This window comes from Parasteatoda tepidariorum, chromosome 5 (assembly GCF_982258835.1).
Source record: "Parasteatoda tepidariorum strain Cologne lab strain chromosome 5, Ptep-v5.0, whole genome shotgun sequence".
In the NCBI taxonomy this organism is placed as follows: Eukaryota; Metazoa; Arthropoda; class Arachnida; order Araneae; family Theridiidae; genus Parasteatoda; species Parasteatoda tepidariorum.
In genome coordinates, this window is record NC_141759.1 from 24,121,740 (window position 1) to 24,135,410 (window position 13,671).

The 13,671-nt window shown below is 28.9% G+C and overlaps 2 protein-coding genes across 2 annotated transcripts in view; one reads left to right on the forward strand and one right to left on the reverse strand.

Annotated features, from left to right (window-relative positions):
• Positions 1-13,671, reverse strand: part of LOC107454041 (voltage-gated potassium channel subunit beta-2) — a 299,430-nt gene that overhangs the window by 187,627 nt on the left and 98,132 nt on the right. The window lies entirely within an intron of this gene.
• LOC147808693 (uncharacterized) lies at positions 8,996-9,409 on the forward strand. The gene has a single exon (XM_087162684.1). It carries the CDS (start codon positions 8,996-8,998, stop codon positions 9,407-9,409), a length of 414 nt encoding a protein of 137 aa, XP_087018810.1.

Below are 13,671 nucleotides of genomic sequence, written 5' to 3' on the forward strand. Positions count from 1 at the left end.
TGACTGTTTTATTTTGCGAGCATACACCGTTTATGTCAAAATCCGATTGCATGGCTTATGGTCATATGGTTAATTCAAGTCCAATAAAATGCTGCATGGAATAATAATGCTTGAAGCATGCTTACCCTACTTAAAGATTTATGACCAAATTGTACTGATTGAATGTAAGGAACGGATGACAAGAAGTTAACTCTGGATATTTTTAACGTATATCTGGATATTTTTAACATGGTGTCGCGCTTTGCCAAAATGTAGTGAAACGGACCACAAATTTTGCAGTAATAATGATTTATTTTTATAGCTAATGTTAAAATATATAATGTTAAGAGACATATTTGGTAGTAAAATTGTTTTGAGTACAAGAAAATGTATCAGATCGGAAAGCTTCAATATACTGGAATAAAGATGTTGTGGCTCATAGGATGCAGAATTTTGCTTCAAGATAAGGGGATTCAGGTTCGATACCCAGGAGTGACTGGTCGAAACGGATTCGGCTCTAAGCTCATACAAACCGAAGTGTTGACGTGAAAACATCCTCAGTGGTAGACAAATCTTTAAAGTTAGAATCTCCTTGTTTCTCCATTCAACGTAAATGCGATTTAGAGTGGTCAAAAAGTCTTTCACAAAGGAAAGTTTGTCCTAATGCTCGATCAAAAAATTCTCTTGTCTTCCTTGTTAGGTTAAAAAAAACAGGGCTATAGAGTTAAACATTGATAGCCGTAAAGTAAAAAAAAACAATGCCCAGAAATGTCAACGTACGCAGCTAGGAACGCTTCCCTATTATCAACTGTTTCTTTGTGTGCTTCTCAACACTTTACAAGAAGAAGCGGCCCTAGCGGCGTATGACTAAAATTCCAGGCATGGGTTCCTACGTAATTTTAACCCTGACGATGCGTCCGTACATTTCTAGACGTTTGCCGCAACATTTATACAATTCCCTATCATATATAAAGTTCTTAAACTTGTACATTTCTTTAAAAAGTACACTGAAAATGCTTTTAAAAAAGTACTGTAGCTTGAAGAAAGAAACAGATTGTAGATTTGAAATCAATGATGCGAAGGTATCTAAGAACTGTTAAAAAAAAACTCATACAATAGAAAAATTATGTTCCCAATATTATTAACTTAAACTCACGAAGGTGAAGGAGATAGTTAGATTTTGTCTCATATTTTTCAATTTAAAAATGAAAAATTGCCAATTAGTTTCCAAAGTATGTCATTTAAAAAAGTGTTTTCTTTTTTGCATAAAAATTTACATAAACATTTTATTATTTACATTAAAATTTGATGATATAATAATAATTTTTAAATAAAATCTCTAAAATAGCGTTATTTTTTTATTTTCTTTTAAAAGCTTAATAAAACTAAATGAAAGATATTAGTTTTCAAATTAAAGGAAAAAGATATTTCAAACAGGAAAAAAAACATACAAACTAATTACGCACATTTTTCCATAATTGAGTTAATCTTCTTTTAGATAATGTTAGTACAATAAGTTTCAAGTATTCTTAAGGCGACAAACGGGAAAGGTTAATGAGGCTACTTGTTATGGGATAAATAAGAAGTTTTTTTTCTCTGTATGCTTATTTAATAGGCGCCAAACCTTACTAAATACAAAAAAAGGATTTTAAAAATTGCTGCTTTATGCATATTTGACGCGTACAGGACAATAGAAATGCTAATTTGCGTGACCTGTGTGAAAAAAACTGATTTTTATATTTTGCAAAAATATTTGTTTTTGTTATGCTTTTTTATTTCTAAGATTAATATAGTCTATTCTTTAAAGCAATATTTGAATGATGTTTAAGTTACTGTAATCTATAAATTCTCTTGACGGAGAAATTAAAGTGTTTTATCCATTTTTACATGCATAAATATTTTAATACTCGAGTTTTTTGTCTGATTAATAAAAAATTCTCAACTCAGTTTTCAGCATTTTATCTAATCAGAAGCAAAAAATTTAAATTTATAATTTAATTCGTTAAAACGTTTTTCTAATTTTAGAAAAAAAATCCATAATTCTAGGTAATTTTTACTGAAGTGCTTTAGTAATGAGTTTGGTAAAATTAACAATAAAATATAGTTTTATAAATGTGATTAAATTTGGTAAATGTGACAAAATTTTATAGTCGCATTGTGATATTTTAGATCATGGCGGTAAAAATCAATCATTTGGTTAAACTTACTTTTCAGTTTAGTATTTTTAACTAAATGTTGGTAATAAGAACTACAATTATGAAAACCAGAAAATCCGGTAAACCGTTAATAATTGAAAGGAAAAGTTACCAAAGTATTGGTTTAAATATAGTAGATTTCGCCTTTTTTTAACCAGTATTTTATCATTATTATCAGAAATTTCATTACCATTCATTGATTTTTAAATTAAAATATGGTAATTTTACAAAAAAAAAAAGTTTCTCCGTGCGAAAGAGAGTACGAAATTAATGCATATATCAATTGACGATTGACAAACTAATGTGTGTATCAATTGACGAAATTAATTGACAAATAACTTTATCATAAAGTAAACAGCTGGTTTCGAAACTTTTCATGCTTAATTAATAGAGAAATCAAAGCTACATGATTTAAAATATTCATTTCTTTCAGGTGAAAATACTAAAAAGTCTTGCTTCCCCTTACATACATATTAAGAATCCTGTTTCTTATATTTCTTTAGTAAAGAATATTAATTACTTATGCATACTAAAATGTGCATTCAAATATATCATGCACGAATTAAAGTAAAAGTAGGAATTTTTTCATTTCGTGAAAGTTAATGGTTACCATTTTTATTCATTTCCGACATCTCATTCAAATTGAACATTCATTTTCAAATTAAAGACCCAGCCATATCGCATTTAACCAAGTGAAATTTACCTTGCCTTATTCAGCAATCAATTCTGCCCTTCGCTGAATTCTGCCATTCGCTGAATTCTGCCATTCACTGAATTGCCGACCAAATGAATAGGAGTAGTGAAAATTGAGATCATTAAAATTGTACCAGGTTTTCCAGGATGTAGAGAGGAGGATTTAATGATTATTCTTGGACTAATTCAGATAACACTGAGGAAAAAAAATTTTTTTGTTCCAGTTTTAGAAGTATTTGATCTTATTTCATTCGGGTGTGGGGATTTTAAATCTGAAATTAAGTTTGTTTGGAAAACTGCAGATGTTTTTTAAAAATAATCTTTTTAGTTTAGTTAATTTCTTTAATAATACGAAATAAAACAGTGGACTAACCTTGAATGGAACTACCCCGCATTTGAGTTACATTGAGAAGAAAAGTATGAAAACCTGTCATGGTTAGTTTCACGGCAATGAACTCTAACTCATAATCCATCTACTACTGAGGATATTTTACGTCAGCCTTGTAGTCGCAGCCAGCCGGGTACGGAGTTTGTATAGACCAGCATCCGCTGGGATTCGAACCCAGGTTCCCTCATAGGGAGGCATGCGCTCTATCTCCTGAGCCACCACGGCTCTTATGTTCAATAATTATTCAAAATAATTGATACACTTTTATGCTAACACAATGAAAGCAATTTATTTTTGCTACGAATGCTCAGGAAGATTTTACAAAGCAAAATTGTTGTTGGTTTAATATGGATGATCATGTTTGAAGCTTTTAGAAGGAGTATCTTTTTTGCCCATGCAAAAATTGCATCGACAAAAAAGAACCTAGGAAGTTTAAAGCTGATTTCCATTTTCAATGACATTAAAATTATAAAAAGCATTCTCATATAAATATTGCTATTGCAAGAACGATATCAAATTCTGATATTGAAGCTATTAACTTAAGTTAATAACTTATTAAGGTTAATAATTTGAATTACTAAAGTTATAACTTGAACGAGAAGTTAACAACTTATAAGAAATAAGTTATTAACTTCCAACCCCCATTTTGGTTATCCGAACTTTGCATGGGTAAAAAATGACTATTATTAATAAAACCGAGTTAATGGGAGATAAATCCCCCTCAGCCTGCCTAATCATAAATCAAATTAAAAGTATTATTTAATCAACGCTTTGCAGTACCGGAGAGATCAATTATTGGCGAATTACTAAAAAAAGGAGAATGTCAAAAGAAAAGACAATTCAACCAACCTCACGATACCTTTTGTTAATATTTAAATAATTTGGTTGAATATTTAAAGTCAAATAGTACATTGGAAAGTAAAGTAAGCTTAATAAAATAAATGCAAATGTTTATTGTGGTAGAAGAAAAAAGGGTTAAAAATAGATTTTGATGTTCAGTTGTCTTGACAATGAAAAATAATTAGCTACATACTTGCATTGAAATAAAAAGTTTGCCGTTATATTTACTGAGAATCGAAATATTCGCTCTGTATAAAATTGAATTAACATTAATTAAATGATTTAATTATTTAAAAAGGGATTAGGAATAATTAAATTTATGAAGTAGCTTTAAAAGCTAAGTAATATGTAATGCCTTATTGTGACATCACAATGACATCCTTTCCAAAAGCTTCAAGCATGATTATTGGAATCATGTCAACAGCTTTGCATTGTAAAATCTTCCAAAATATTTTTGTTGCTAAAAGGAAAATTGTTTACATAGAGTTAGTACAGAATTGTTTCCATTATTTCGATCAACACAGCAATCACACTGTCAAACTATATTTAGTTTTAAGTTAATAAGTACGAAAATATATTTTTCAGTACAAAAAAAGTGTGTTAGATTCAAAAATTTTTTTAAATAATTTAAATAAAAAATTTTCAGTACAGAGAAATTTAAAAAATATGTTTTTAGTACAAAAAAAGTGTACTTATGTATTTTCTAGTTTTCTGGTGTATTAGTGTATACTTTTTCATGCTTAAAAATTTTTATTTTCACTAATATCTAATGCCTTAGATTGGCATCACAATGACAGCATTTTTAAAAGCTTCAAGCATGATTATTGGAATTATGTCAACAGCTTTGCATTGTAAAATCCTCCAAAACAATTTTGTTGCTAAAAGGAAAATTGTTTACATAGAGTTAGTATAGAGCTGTTTTCATTATTTCGATCAGCACAGCAATCGCAGTATGAAATTATATTTAGTTTTAAGTTAATTTAAAAGTTTACAAATACATTTTTTCAGTACAAAAAAGTGTACTTTTTTATTTTCTAGTTATTTAATATATTAGTGTATACATTTGTATGCTTACAAACTTTTATTTTAACTAATATATAATGCCTTATAGTGGCATCATTTTTAAAAGCTTCAAGCATGATTATTGGAATTATGTCAACAGCTTTGCATTGTAAAATCCTCCAAAACAATTTTGTTGCTAAAAGGAAAATTGTTTACATAGAGTTAGTATAGAGTTGTCTTCATTATTTCGATCAGCACAGCAATCGCAGTAAGAAACTATATTTTGTTTTAATTTAATTTCAAAGTTAAAAAATAATATTTTTCAACACAAAAAAAGTCTACTTTTGCATTCTCTAGTTTTTTTTATATAGTGTTTACTTTAGCATGCTTAAAAACTCTTATTTTCACTACTTTGAAATTCACAAAAAGATATGCGAAGAATTAATCAATAATATTAAGAAGTACATAAGATTAAAAAAAATATTTAGTCTTTTTTTTGTTATAAAATTTTAAAGCAAAAGGAGCATTTTATAATGTATAAAACAACGTGTATAAATAATGTATATGCTTAAGCGTTTTTTTTACCCAATTTCAAACTTCAGTCTATGTTTACGAAAATTTATTTGCTTGCGAAAGCCAGAGTAATTGCATTGAGTTGGAGATAAAAAAAATGAATTGTATAACTTTCTCTCAATTCTTTCGTGTTTATTTTATTTTCATCTTGTACAACATTACATGCCTTGCTTCATAGCGCGCCTTTAGTTATTTTTTTTAAATGTTTAGTTTATGCAAATAAGCAATCTGTTCTTAACTTTTTTCCTGTATGCATATATTTTTTTTAAATTGAAACATACAAGCAGGATATAATTTAATTCGCAACTGTTTCTTGCATTCCAAAGTTTTCGTGAAGTTAAAAATTTCTGTTAAAAAATAGAAAGAAATACTTTAATGATGTAATAATTATTCTTTTATTACAAGCATATGTAAATAGTTTCACGAACAAACTGGATATGCATTTTTTCATTTCGTTGAAAAATGTTTTTATTTAATACTTTTAAAGTTTAGGAATGTACGAATAAGATTTGTATGGTTTGGTGTTAGCATTAACAAATGCGACATTTTAAGAACTGGAAGTATTTAAATGGGGTAATGATTCATGTTCATTATTATTAAATCTAAGCAGAAACCGTGTTTTAATCTTGGCGGAATTTAAGAATTATTTGAAGAATAGTTCAGTAATTTAACAGCCTTCTTGTGTTAAATATAGATAACAGTAATTTGGGATCTTTTATAAAGTATTTAATAAACAAGGATAATTTATTGCAATGTTTATATCTTGCCTTTTAAGGTTATAATTTCAAACACATCTATGTGCTTTAATAAGTGATTATTTATTCAAGTTTGCATTCTGGTTTTAATTATATACATACGTTATTTGTTAATATTTCATATAAACTATAGCTGAATACCAGCTTTTCGTATGATATGTACAAAAAGTAAATAATCAATTGATCGAAAATGATGGTATGGTTGGTACTGGTTGCTCGGAATGATGGCTACTACCTCAAAACTGAAAGGGGAAAAAAAACATATACTAACAAAATTAATAAAGCTAGCATCATTCTAAATTTGAGTTTGTTTATTATTATTGGTTGCCATTTTCGGTGAATGTACGTTATTAAATTTAATTGAGCGAAACGCGTTTATATAAGTTCATCGCATCAAAATAAAGATTAACTATATTCAGTATTTTTTGCAATGATGCTATCATTCGTGATCAACTCATGATAATAAACTCATGATAAAAAAAATCAACACATGAAAGGAAATACATCATAATCAAGCAATTTTATCCGATAATTGTCATTTTCGGTTGGCCATAAAAAAAACCTATAACCCCAGTACCTGTATACCCATATTAGAATACTTGTTAGAATTAAATATCCATATTAGAATACTTGTTATCTATAAAAACAACACTCCCGTAGTACCTATTACAAACATTAATTATTGTATTATTATATAAATATTTATTATTACATAATTATTTTCTATTACATAATTATTTATTATTATATAATTATTTACCATTATATAATTATTTGTTATTAATAAACAAAATGTTCGTGGAGGTCTACATTTTTTTGGCAACATTTCGATAGCGTCCGGCTAACTGAAAAATACTAAATTTTGTTTTCAAATTCCTATTATTGTTCTTTTTATACATATAATACGTATTTTAATACATATTATTGCTATTTTTGTTACATATTATTACTCTTATTAATACAAGCTTCATAGGTTCGAAATCATAAAAAACATTTCCCTACTGGATGATATATTCCATAAACATGCGTACTCAAAGAACATAAAAGTATTTTATTTCGGACTTTTGTAGAAGAATATATTACTTTGAATGAAACCAAAGTTTGTTTTCAAACATTATAATGACAACGCGAGTTTCATAAGTTGAACGAAATTTGTCTCCATTCCAAAAGGTATCCGATTCTACACTTATAACCGCAATCTATCAAAAATACTTCATTACATATTATTGCTGTCACATATACAAACTTCATAAGTCCGAAATCATGCACAACAATTGCCGACTGGAAGAAACATGCGTACTCAAAGAACATAAAAGTATTTTATTTCGGACTTTTGTAGAAAACTGTATTACTTAGATTGAAACCAAAATTTGTTTTAAAATATTATAATGACAACGCGGATTTCATCAAAGTTGAACGAAATTTGTCTCCATTCCAAGAGGTACCAAATTTTACACTTATAATCCCAATCTTTCAAAAATTCTTCATTACATATTATTACCCTCACATATACTAACTTCAAAAGTCCGAAATCATGCACAACAATTCCCTACTGGATGATATATTCCATAAGCATGGGTACTAAAAGAACATAAAAGTATTTTATTTCGGACTTTTGTAAAAGACAATATTGCTTAGAATGAAAACTTAAATTTTCTAAGATTTGGTTGCAACAAATATTTAAATATATCTCTGACATTTAAATCAAAGGCAAATTTACGTCCTACTTAAAATTTATTAAAACAGATTCTGGAAAAGAGTTCCCTTTTATATTCAACTATTTTCAAAAGTCCGATTCCAAATCGCATGGTTTGGACGTTTATTAGAAGAGATCAAATTTTTCACAGGAATAAGCACTCCACATTTGCTGATTCAGGAAATCAAGAAATGGGTACGGCAGGAATTTCACCCTTGCGAGACAATCTGGAGTTAATGGCATTGGTGATTTCGGATTTATTTTGAGATATTTGTTCCTTTTCTGATCCCTTTTCATGTAAAATAAAGCCTCCACTAGAGAGAATTTGCGAAATTAGGAATGTGGTTCGCTTGCAAAATAAAATGTTTTTTGACTCGTTCTTAAAAAAAATATGTAAAACAGTAAAATATGAGATTTACATACTAATTTTAGAATATGAGGCTAGTTTTTAAATCAAATATATATATACATAAAAGTTCAGAATGTAGAGAAAACAAGGGAAAAATTACAGAACAATGAAAAAAGGGGAAAAAAGGAATAATAATAAAAATAAAAATAACAAAAAACCGGGAGGGAGGAATAAAAAAAATAAAATTTATATAAATCCGGAAAACAAAAGATATAATCTTTTTATCAGCTCACACGATTAAATCCGTAAATTATATTTTATTTTTTGTTCTTATTTATTATGCTGGTGATTACCAAAATAATGGAAATACTTGTGAATAATAGGAACATTTAAGAATTCGCTTCATAAGCATTAAAATATAATCATAGTTACCAATTTTTTTAATATAAAAAGTACATATATTAGTAGGAATGAGGGAGCGTTAACAGAGATGTCTACGTCTTAATTTTTTGTCAGAAGCGTAAAATGTCAGACATCACAGATTTTCAGAGAGGCCAAATTGTAGGAGCCCAACTAGTTGGAGCAACAGTGACCGAAACATCCCAGCTATTAGTTGTTTCTAGAGGTACGGTGTCTAAAGTCATGACAGCGTACACACAGCGCGGAAAGGCAAGCTCAGTAAAGCAAAATAGTGGACGGAAGGAGAAGCTGAGTGAAAGAGACCGACGGGTATTGAAGCGGATTGTAATTTTTAAAAAGAAAACAACTGCAGCCAAAGTGACTGCAGAGCTCAATCACCATCTGGATTCTCCAGTGTCAACAATTATAGTTAGGAGATACCTTCATAAAGAGAACTTTTATGGCAGAGCAGCAATTCCCAAGCCTTCAAAATCTAGGGTTGCTTCAAAATCTAGGGTTGCCACCAAGCCCGGTGGCTGAGCGGTAGCGCTTCGCGCTGTCGTTCCACAGGTCCTTAGTTCGATCATCGGGCCGGACAAGGCTGACTCAGCCTTTCATCCCTTCAGTGGGTCGATAAATGAGTACCAAGCATGCTTGGGAACTAAACACTGGGGGTTCCGTGTTCGGCTGACCACCTGACCGGAACATCTGCTCCTGCACCCCAGAGTCCAAGGTCAAGAAAACTGAGATGGGCACAGTAGGCCTTGGCCCTCTATGGGCTGTTGTGCCGCTGAGTTTATATATATATATATATATATATATATATATATATATATATATATATATATATATATATATATATATATATATATATATATATATATATATATATATATATAGGTCCCGCAGTGGACTGATCGTTAAGACACGGTTCCCAGCAGATCACCGAAGTCAAGCATCACTGGCTACGGTCAGTGTGCGGGTGGGTGACCACTTGGATCAGTCTGCGTAGGGACCGAGGGTGTGCGGTATTGGTCCTCGTTAAACTGTGCTACCGTAAAGTGCTCGACTTCACGCGCAGGTCGTCGGGCTACCGAAGCGGGGGTGCCATCCCCTCTGCAGAGGATCAAAATTGTGATGGCATGTCTTTGCATCATCCTCCGGGATGTTTCCCAGACCGTCGCCAATAGAGCCCATTGTGCAGCTCTAGTGCGACGTAAATTAACAACAACAACAATATATATATATATATATATATATATATATATATATATATATATATATATATATATATATATATATATATATATATATATATATATATATATATATATTATATATATATATATATATATATATATATATATATATATATATATATATATATATATATATATATATATTATATATATATATATATATATATATATATATATGTATACAATGTATATGTAAACATATATATATATGTATGTTTGTGTGTGTGTGCGTTGCTGGCAAAGTATGAAAAAAAACGTCCTGATTAGTTTATTATGTAAATAATGTGGATTTCTCGAAAAATAGAAATGTTATTCTAAAAAAAAAAATGAGAGTGCCATTAAAAAAAATTTATTCAAAATAAGAAAAGAAAAATGAAATTTGCACAAAACATAACTTATGCTTTTCTTATTAAGGGAAACAAAAGTTTCTTATAAAAAATTCACATTTAAGTCACAATTATTTGTTAGTTTAGAAATAAATATTGCTCAAAATATTCATTTCTTCACCTTTACTAGCATGGCCATAGAAGATTTTATACTTTGCCGGTTTCTCATTTGGCATTGTCGGTAACATATATCTTCCCAATATATTATTTAATCAAATTCATGTTGTTAAATTCCTGCGATAGGAAAATATTTTTATTTTATTACTGATTCAATTATTAAAAAAAATCATTGAACTAATTAATAGTTTGCAATACTTATTAATTTCAGTTTATATAATTGAAAAATGATTGCAATTAAAAAAAAAAACATTTCAAAAATCCCCTACAACTCTATGTTACACGAAAATAAAACTACTTAAAACTTAGATAACATATCATTTACTTTCGATTATCTATTTTCTTAAAATGATTATTTTACCACCGACAGAAAAAAAAGTATCTTATGTGATTTACAAAAAAAAAAGAAAAGAAAAAAAAAGAAAAAAAATACTAATTCAATAAATAAGAGGTAAACAAAATTAAAAACGAAATTTGAAATGAAAATGTAACAAGAGAAGAGAGGGGATGGGGGACAGTTTATATGCTGTTGTCATAGTAACCGTCCACTCGCGTGCCAACCAAAATTCGCAATTACGTGCACTTGCCCCACCACGTGACACATTGATTGCCAACGTCATGAAAATATGGGTCATTTTTTTTCCTTTCAGTTTTCTTCGTTTTCGTTTTTCTTCCGATTCTTAGGAATACACATACCACTGCATTTATGGAAAATAAAATCTTCAATCAGTTTTTTCCGATGGTATTTTTAGAATTTCTTCAGTATAGTATTTGCATGATAAGATTTATGGTGGCTGCTCAAGATGAAGAGGGATATAATATTTTTTTTTTATTTCGCTCACCGTTTGAATTAAAGTTTAAAAAAAATGTTGCGATATTTTCCGGGAGCATTATATATTTTTTGCTCTGTTAACTTGTTTCTAAACTTCAGATTTAAGTATTTTTTAAATTATTTTTGGATATTTGTTTTCTTTATAAAATCGAAATTGTTCGACTGCTTATTTGTACGCTTGCTAGAGAAGCGTTAGAGTTGTGATTACTTTTTTAAAAAAATATTGTAGGAGAAAACTAATAATCGAACCTATTCTGAAACTTTGCAAACCTTTCAATCTTTTACAAAAAAACGTTTGGGAAATGTGTTCTGATTTATACAATATGTCAAACACAATGATTTTGAAAATTTCTACGAAATTTTCTTAGTTTCGGAAGGAATTTTTCTCAATATGTAGTGGAAAAAGTAACGTATTTATATTTTAATAATTAGAATTAAGAAGAAATTTGTTAACCACTAATTATAAATAATTTAGACAGATGTATAAACCGTCAGAGTGCTTAAAATTCTCTACCTAAACTTTTGATAGAAGTTGCATCAAAACTCCATTAGTTTTAAACGTTTCTGCTTTAGTTTGCTTTCACTATTAAGTATTTCGCTTAAATCTCAAATGTTGGAAGGTGTGATTTACGTGAATGTAAATAGGTCACATTAATAAGTGGAATTTTTTTAAAATATTGGTGAACTTCTTCAAATTCGTATTTTTTTTCTAAAAGAGACTTTTCAGAATCTGAGATAAACATCAATATTTAAACGTGCATAAAACATCTGTACAAACTATATAATGTAGAGGAATTCCTATTTTCTGTTTTTCTTTGCTAAGAATTATCTAAAATATTTAATATAAATGAATTTGTTTTCTGCATTGCATGGAAATATTTTTGATAATATATCAGGAAAGGAAACGAATTTGCTTTTTTCTGCAATAAGAGAATATAGCAGAATAAATATTTTAGAGCATTTCGTGCAGATAAATTTTAAAATTTTGCATAATACAGATCATTTCAAAGGTTTCTCAAAACTGGGTATTCAGAATTTTTTTTTAAAAAAACAGACAAGGAATCACATTTGAAAAGCATTATTTACCATGTGAATATAAAGCACGCCCACTAATGCCGCCGAAAGTAGCTAGGCAATCTTATTACTATAATTATATTTAAAAAGCATAAAAGGTCAAAGCCCTGAGATAAAAATTAACAAGACTCACACTAGAAGACGCATTTGAAGCAAACTAACCACTTATGGTAGCTAATGTAACACTAATAATAATTTCATCAATGAAAGACAACTAAAAAAGGAAATCTGAATTATAATTACTTAATTTTCTTACCGTCTAATATAAATGTTTGATAAAAGAAACTAAATTAATGTGTGACATTTTTTTTAAAAAAATAAAATAATTTTTCGTAAGACACATGAGATATTACATTAACTCAAAATCAAACGTGATTCTGATTTATTTATTTATTTTTTAGACGTGTTTTTAGAGGAAAAGTTTGAGGCTTCAATAATATATGCATTTTAATGTATAAAGCTCCCTTTGGATACATTAAAATTAATTTAGTTTAATAGACACAGAACTATGAGTATTTTTAAAAAACATTCAAACTTAAAGTTTGAATAAAAATATTTGCTTATATTTCGGTTAAGTTATTCTGTTATTAAGCTTTTTACTAATTAAATAACTTGCATTGATACGAAAAAAAAATCAATAATAAATGCTCGCAGGTCTTTTCATTACGCGTGTATAAACAATTAACAATCGCAATTATACTAATTTATTTTAAGAAACCCAAAAACTGCTACAAAAATATTTTTAACGTCATGAAAGTAACATCAAATTATCTCCCGCTATCTTGTTTAAAAATAAATCCAAAACAACCCAGGTGGAACAAAATATTTACCTAAAACACCCATTTATAAAAACGACCCACCAATTCCGTTTTCTCGCCTGACAAACTAGGGGTCGCGCAAGATAAATTTAGTCACAGCTTCAATAACCAAAAAGATTCTACGTTCCTAAATATCTCAACGACACTTCCATTCCTCAAGTAGAGTAATGACTAAATTACAGGTGTAAATAAAAAAGAAGGGTTTAAAATGTTTTCAATTTAAGCGCGTCACCAACGGTTGCTTATTTATCTTTCGGCGGGAAACGATCGAACCCAAACAAAATAAAGAGACATATACCAAGAGACAGGAGAGCTT

Excerpts from the sequence above, each read along its gene's own strand:
- LOC147808693 (XM_087162684.1), top strand. The coding sequence starts at position 8,996 with ATGTCAGACATCACAGATTTTCAGAGAGGCCAAATTGTAGGAGCCCAA.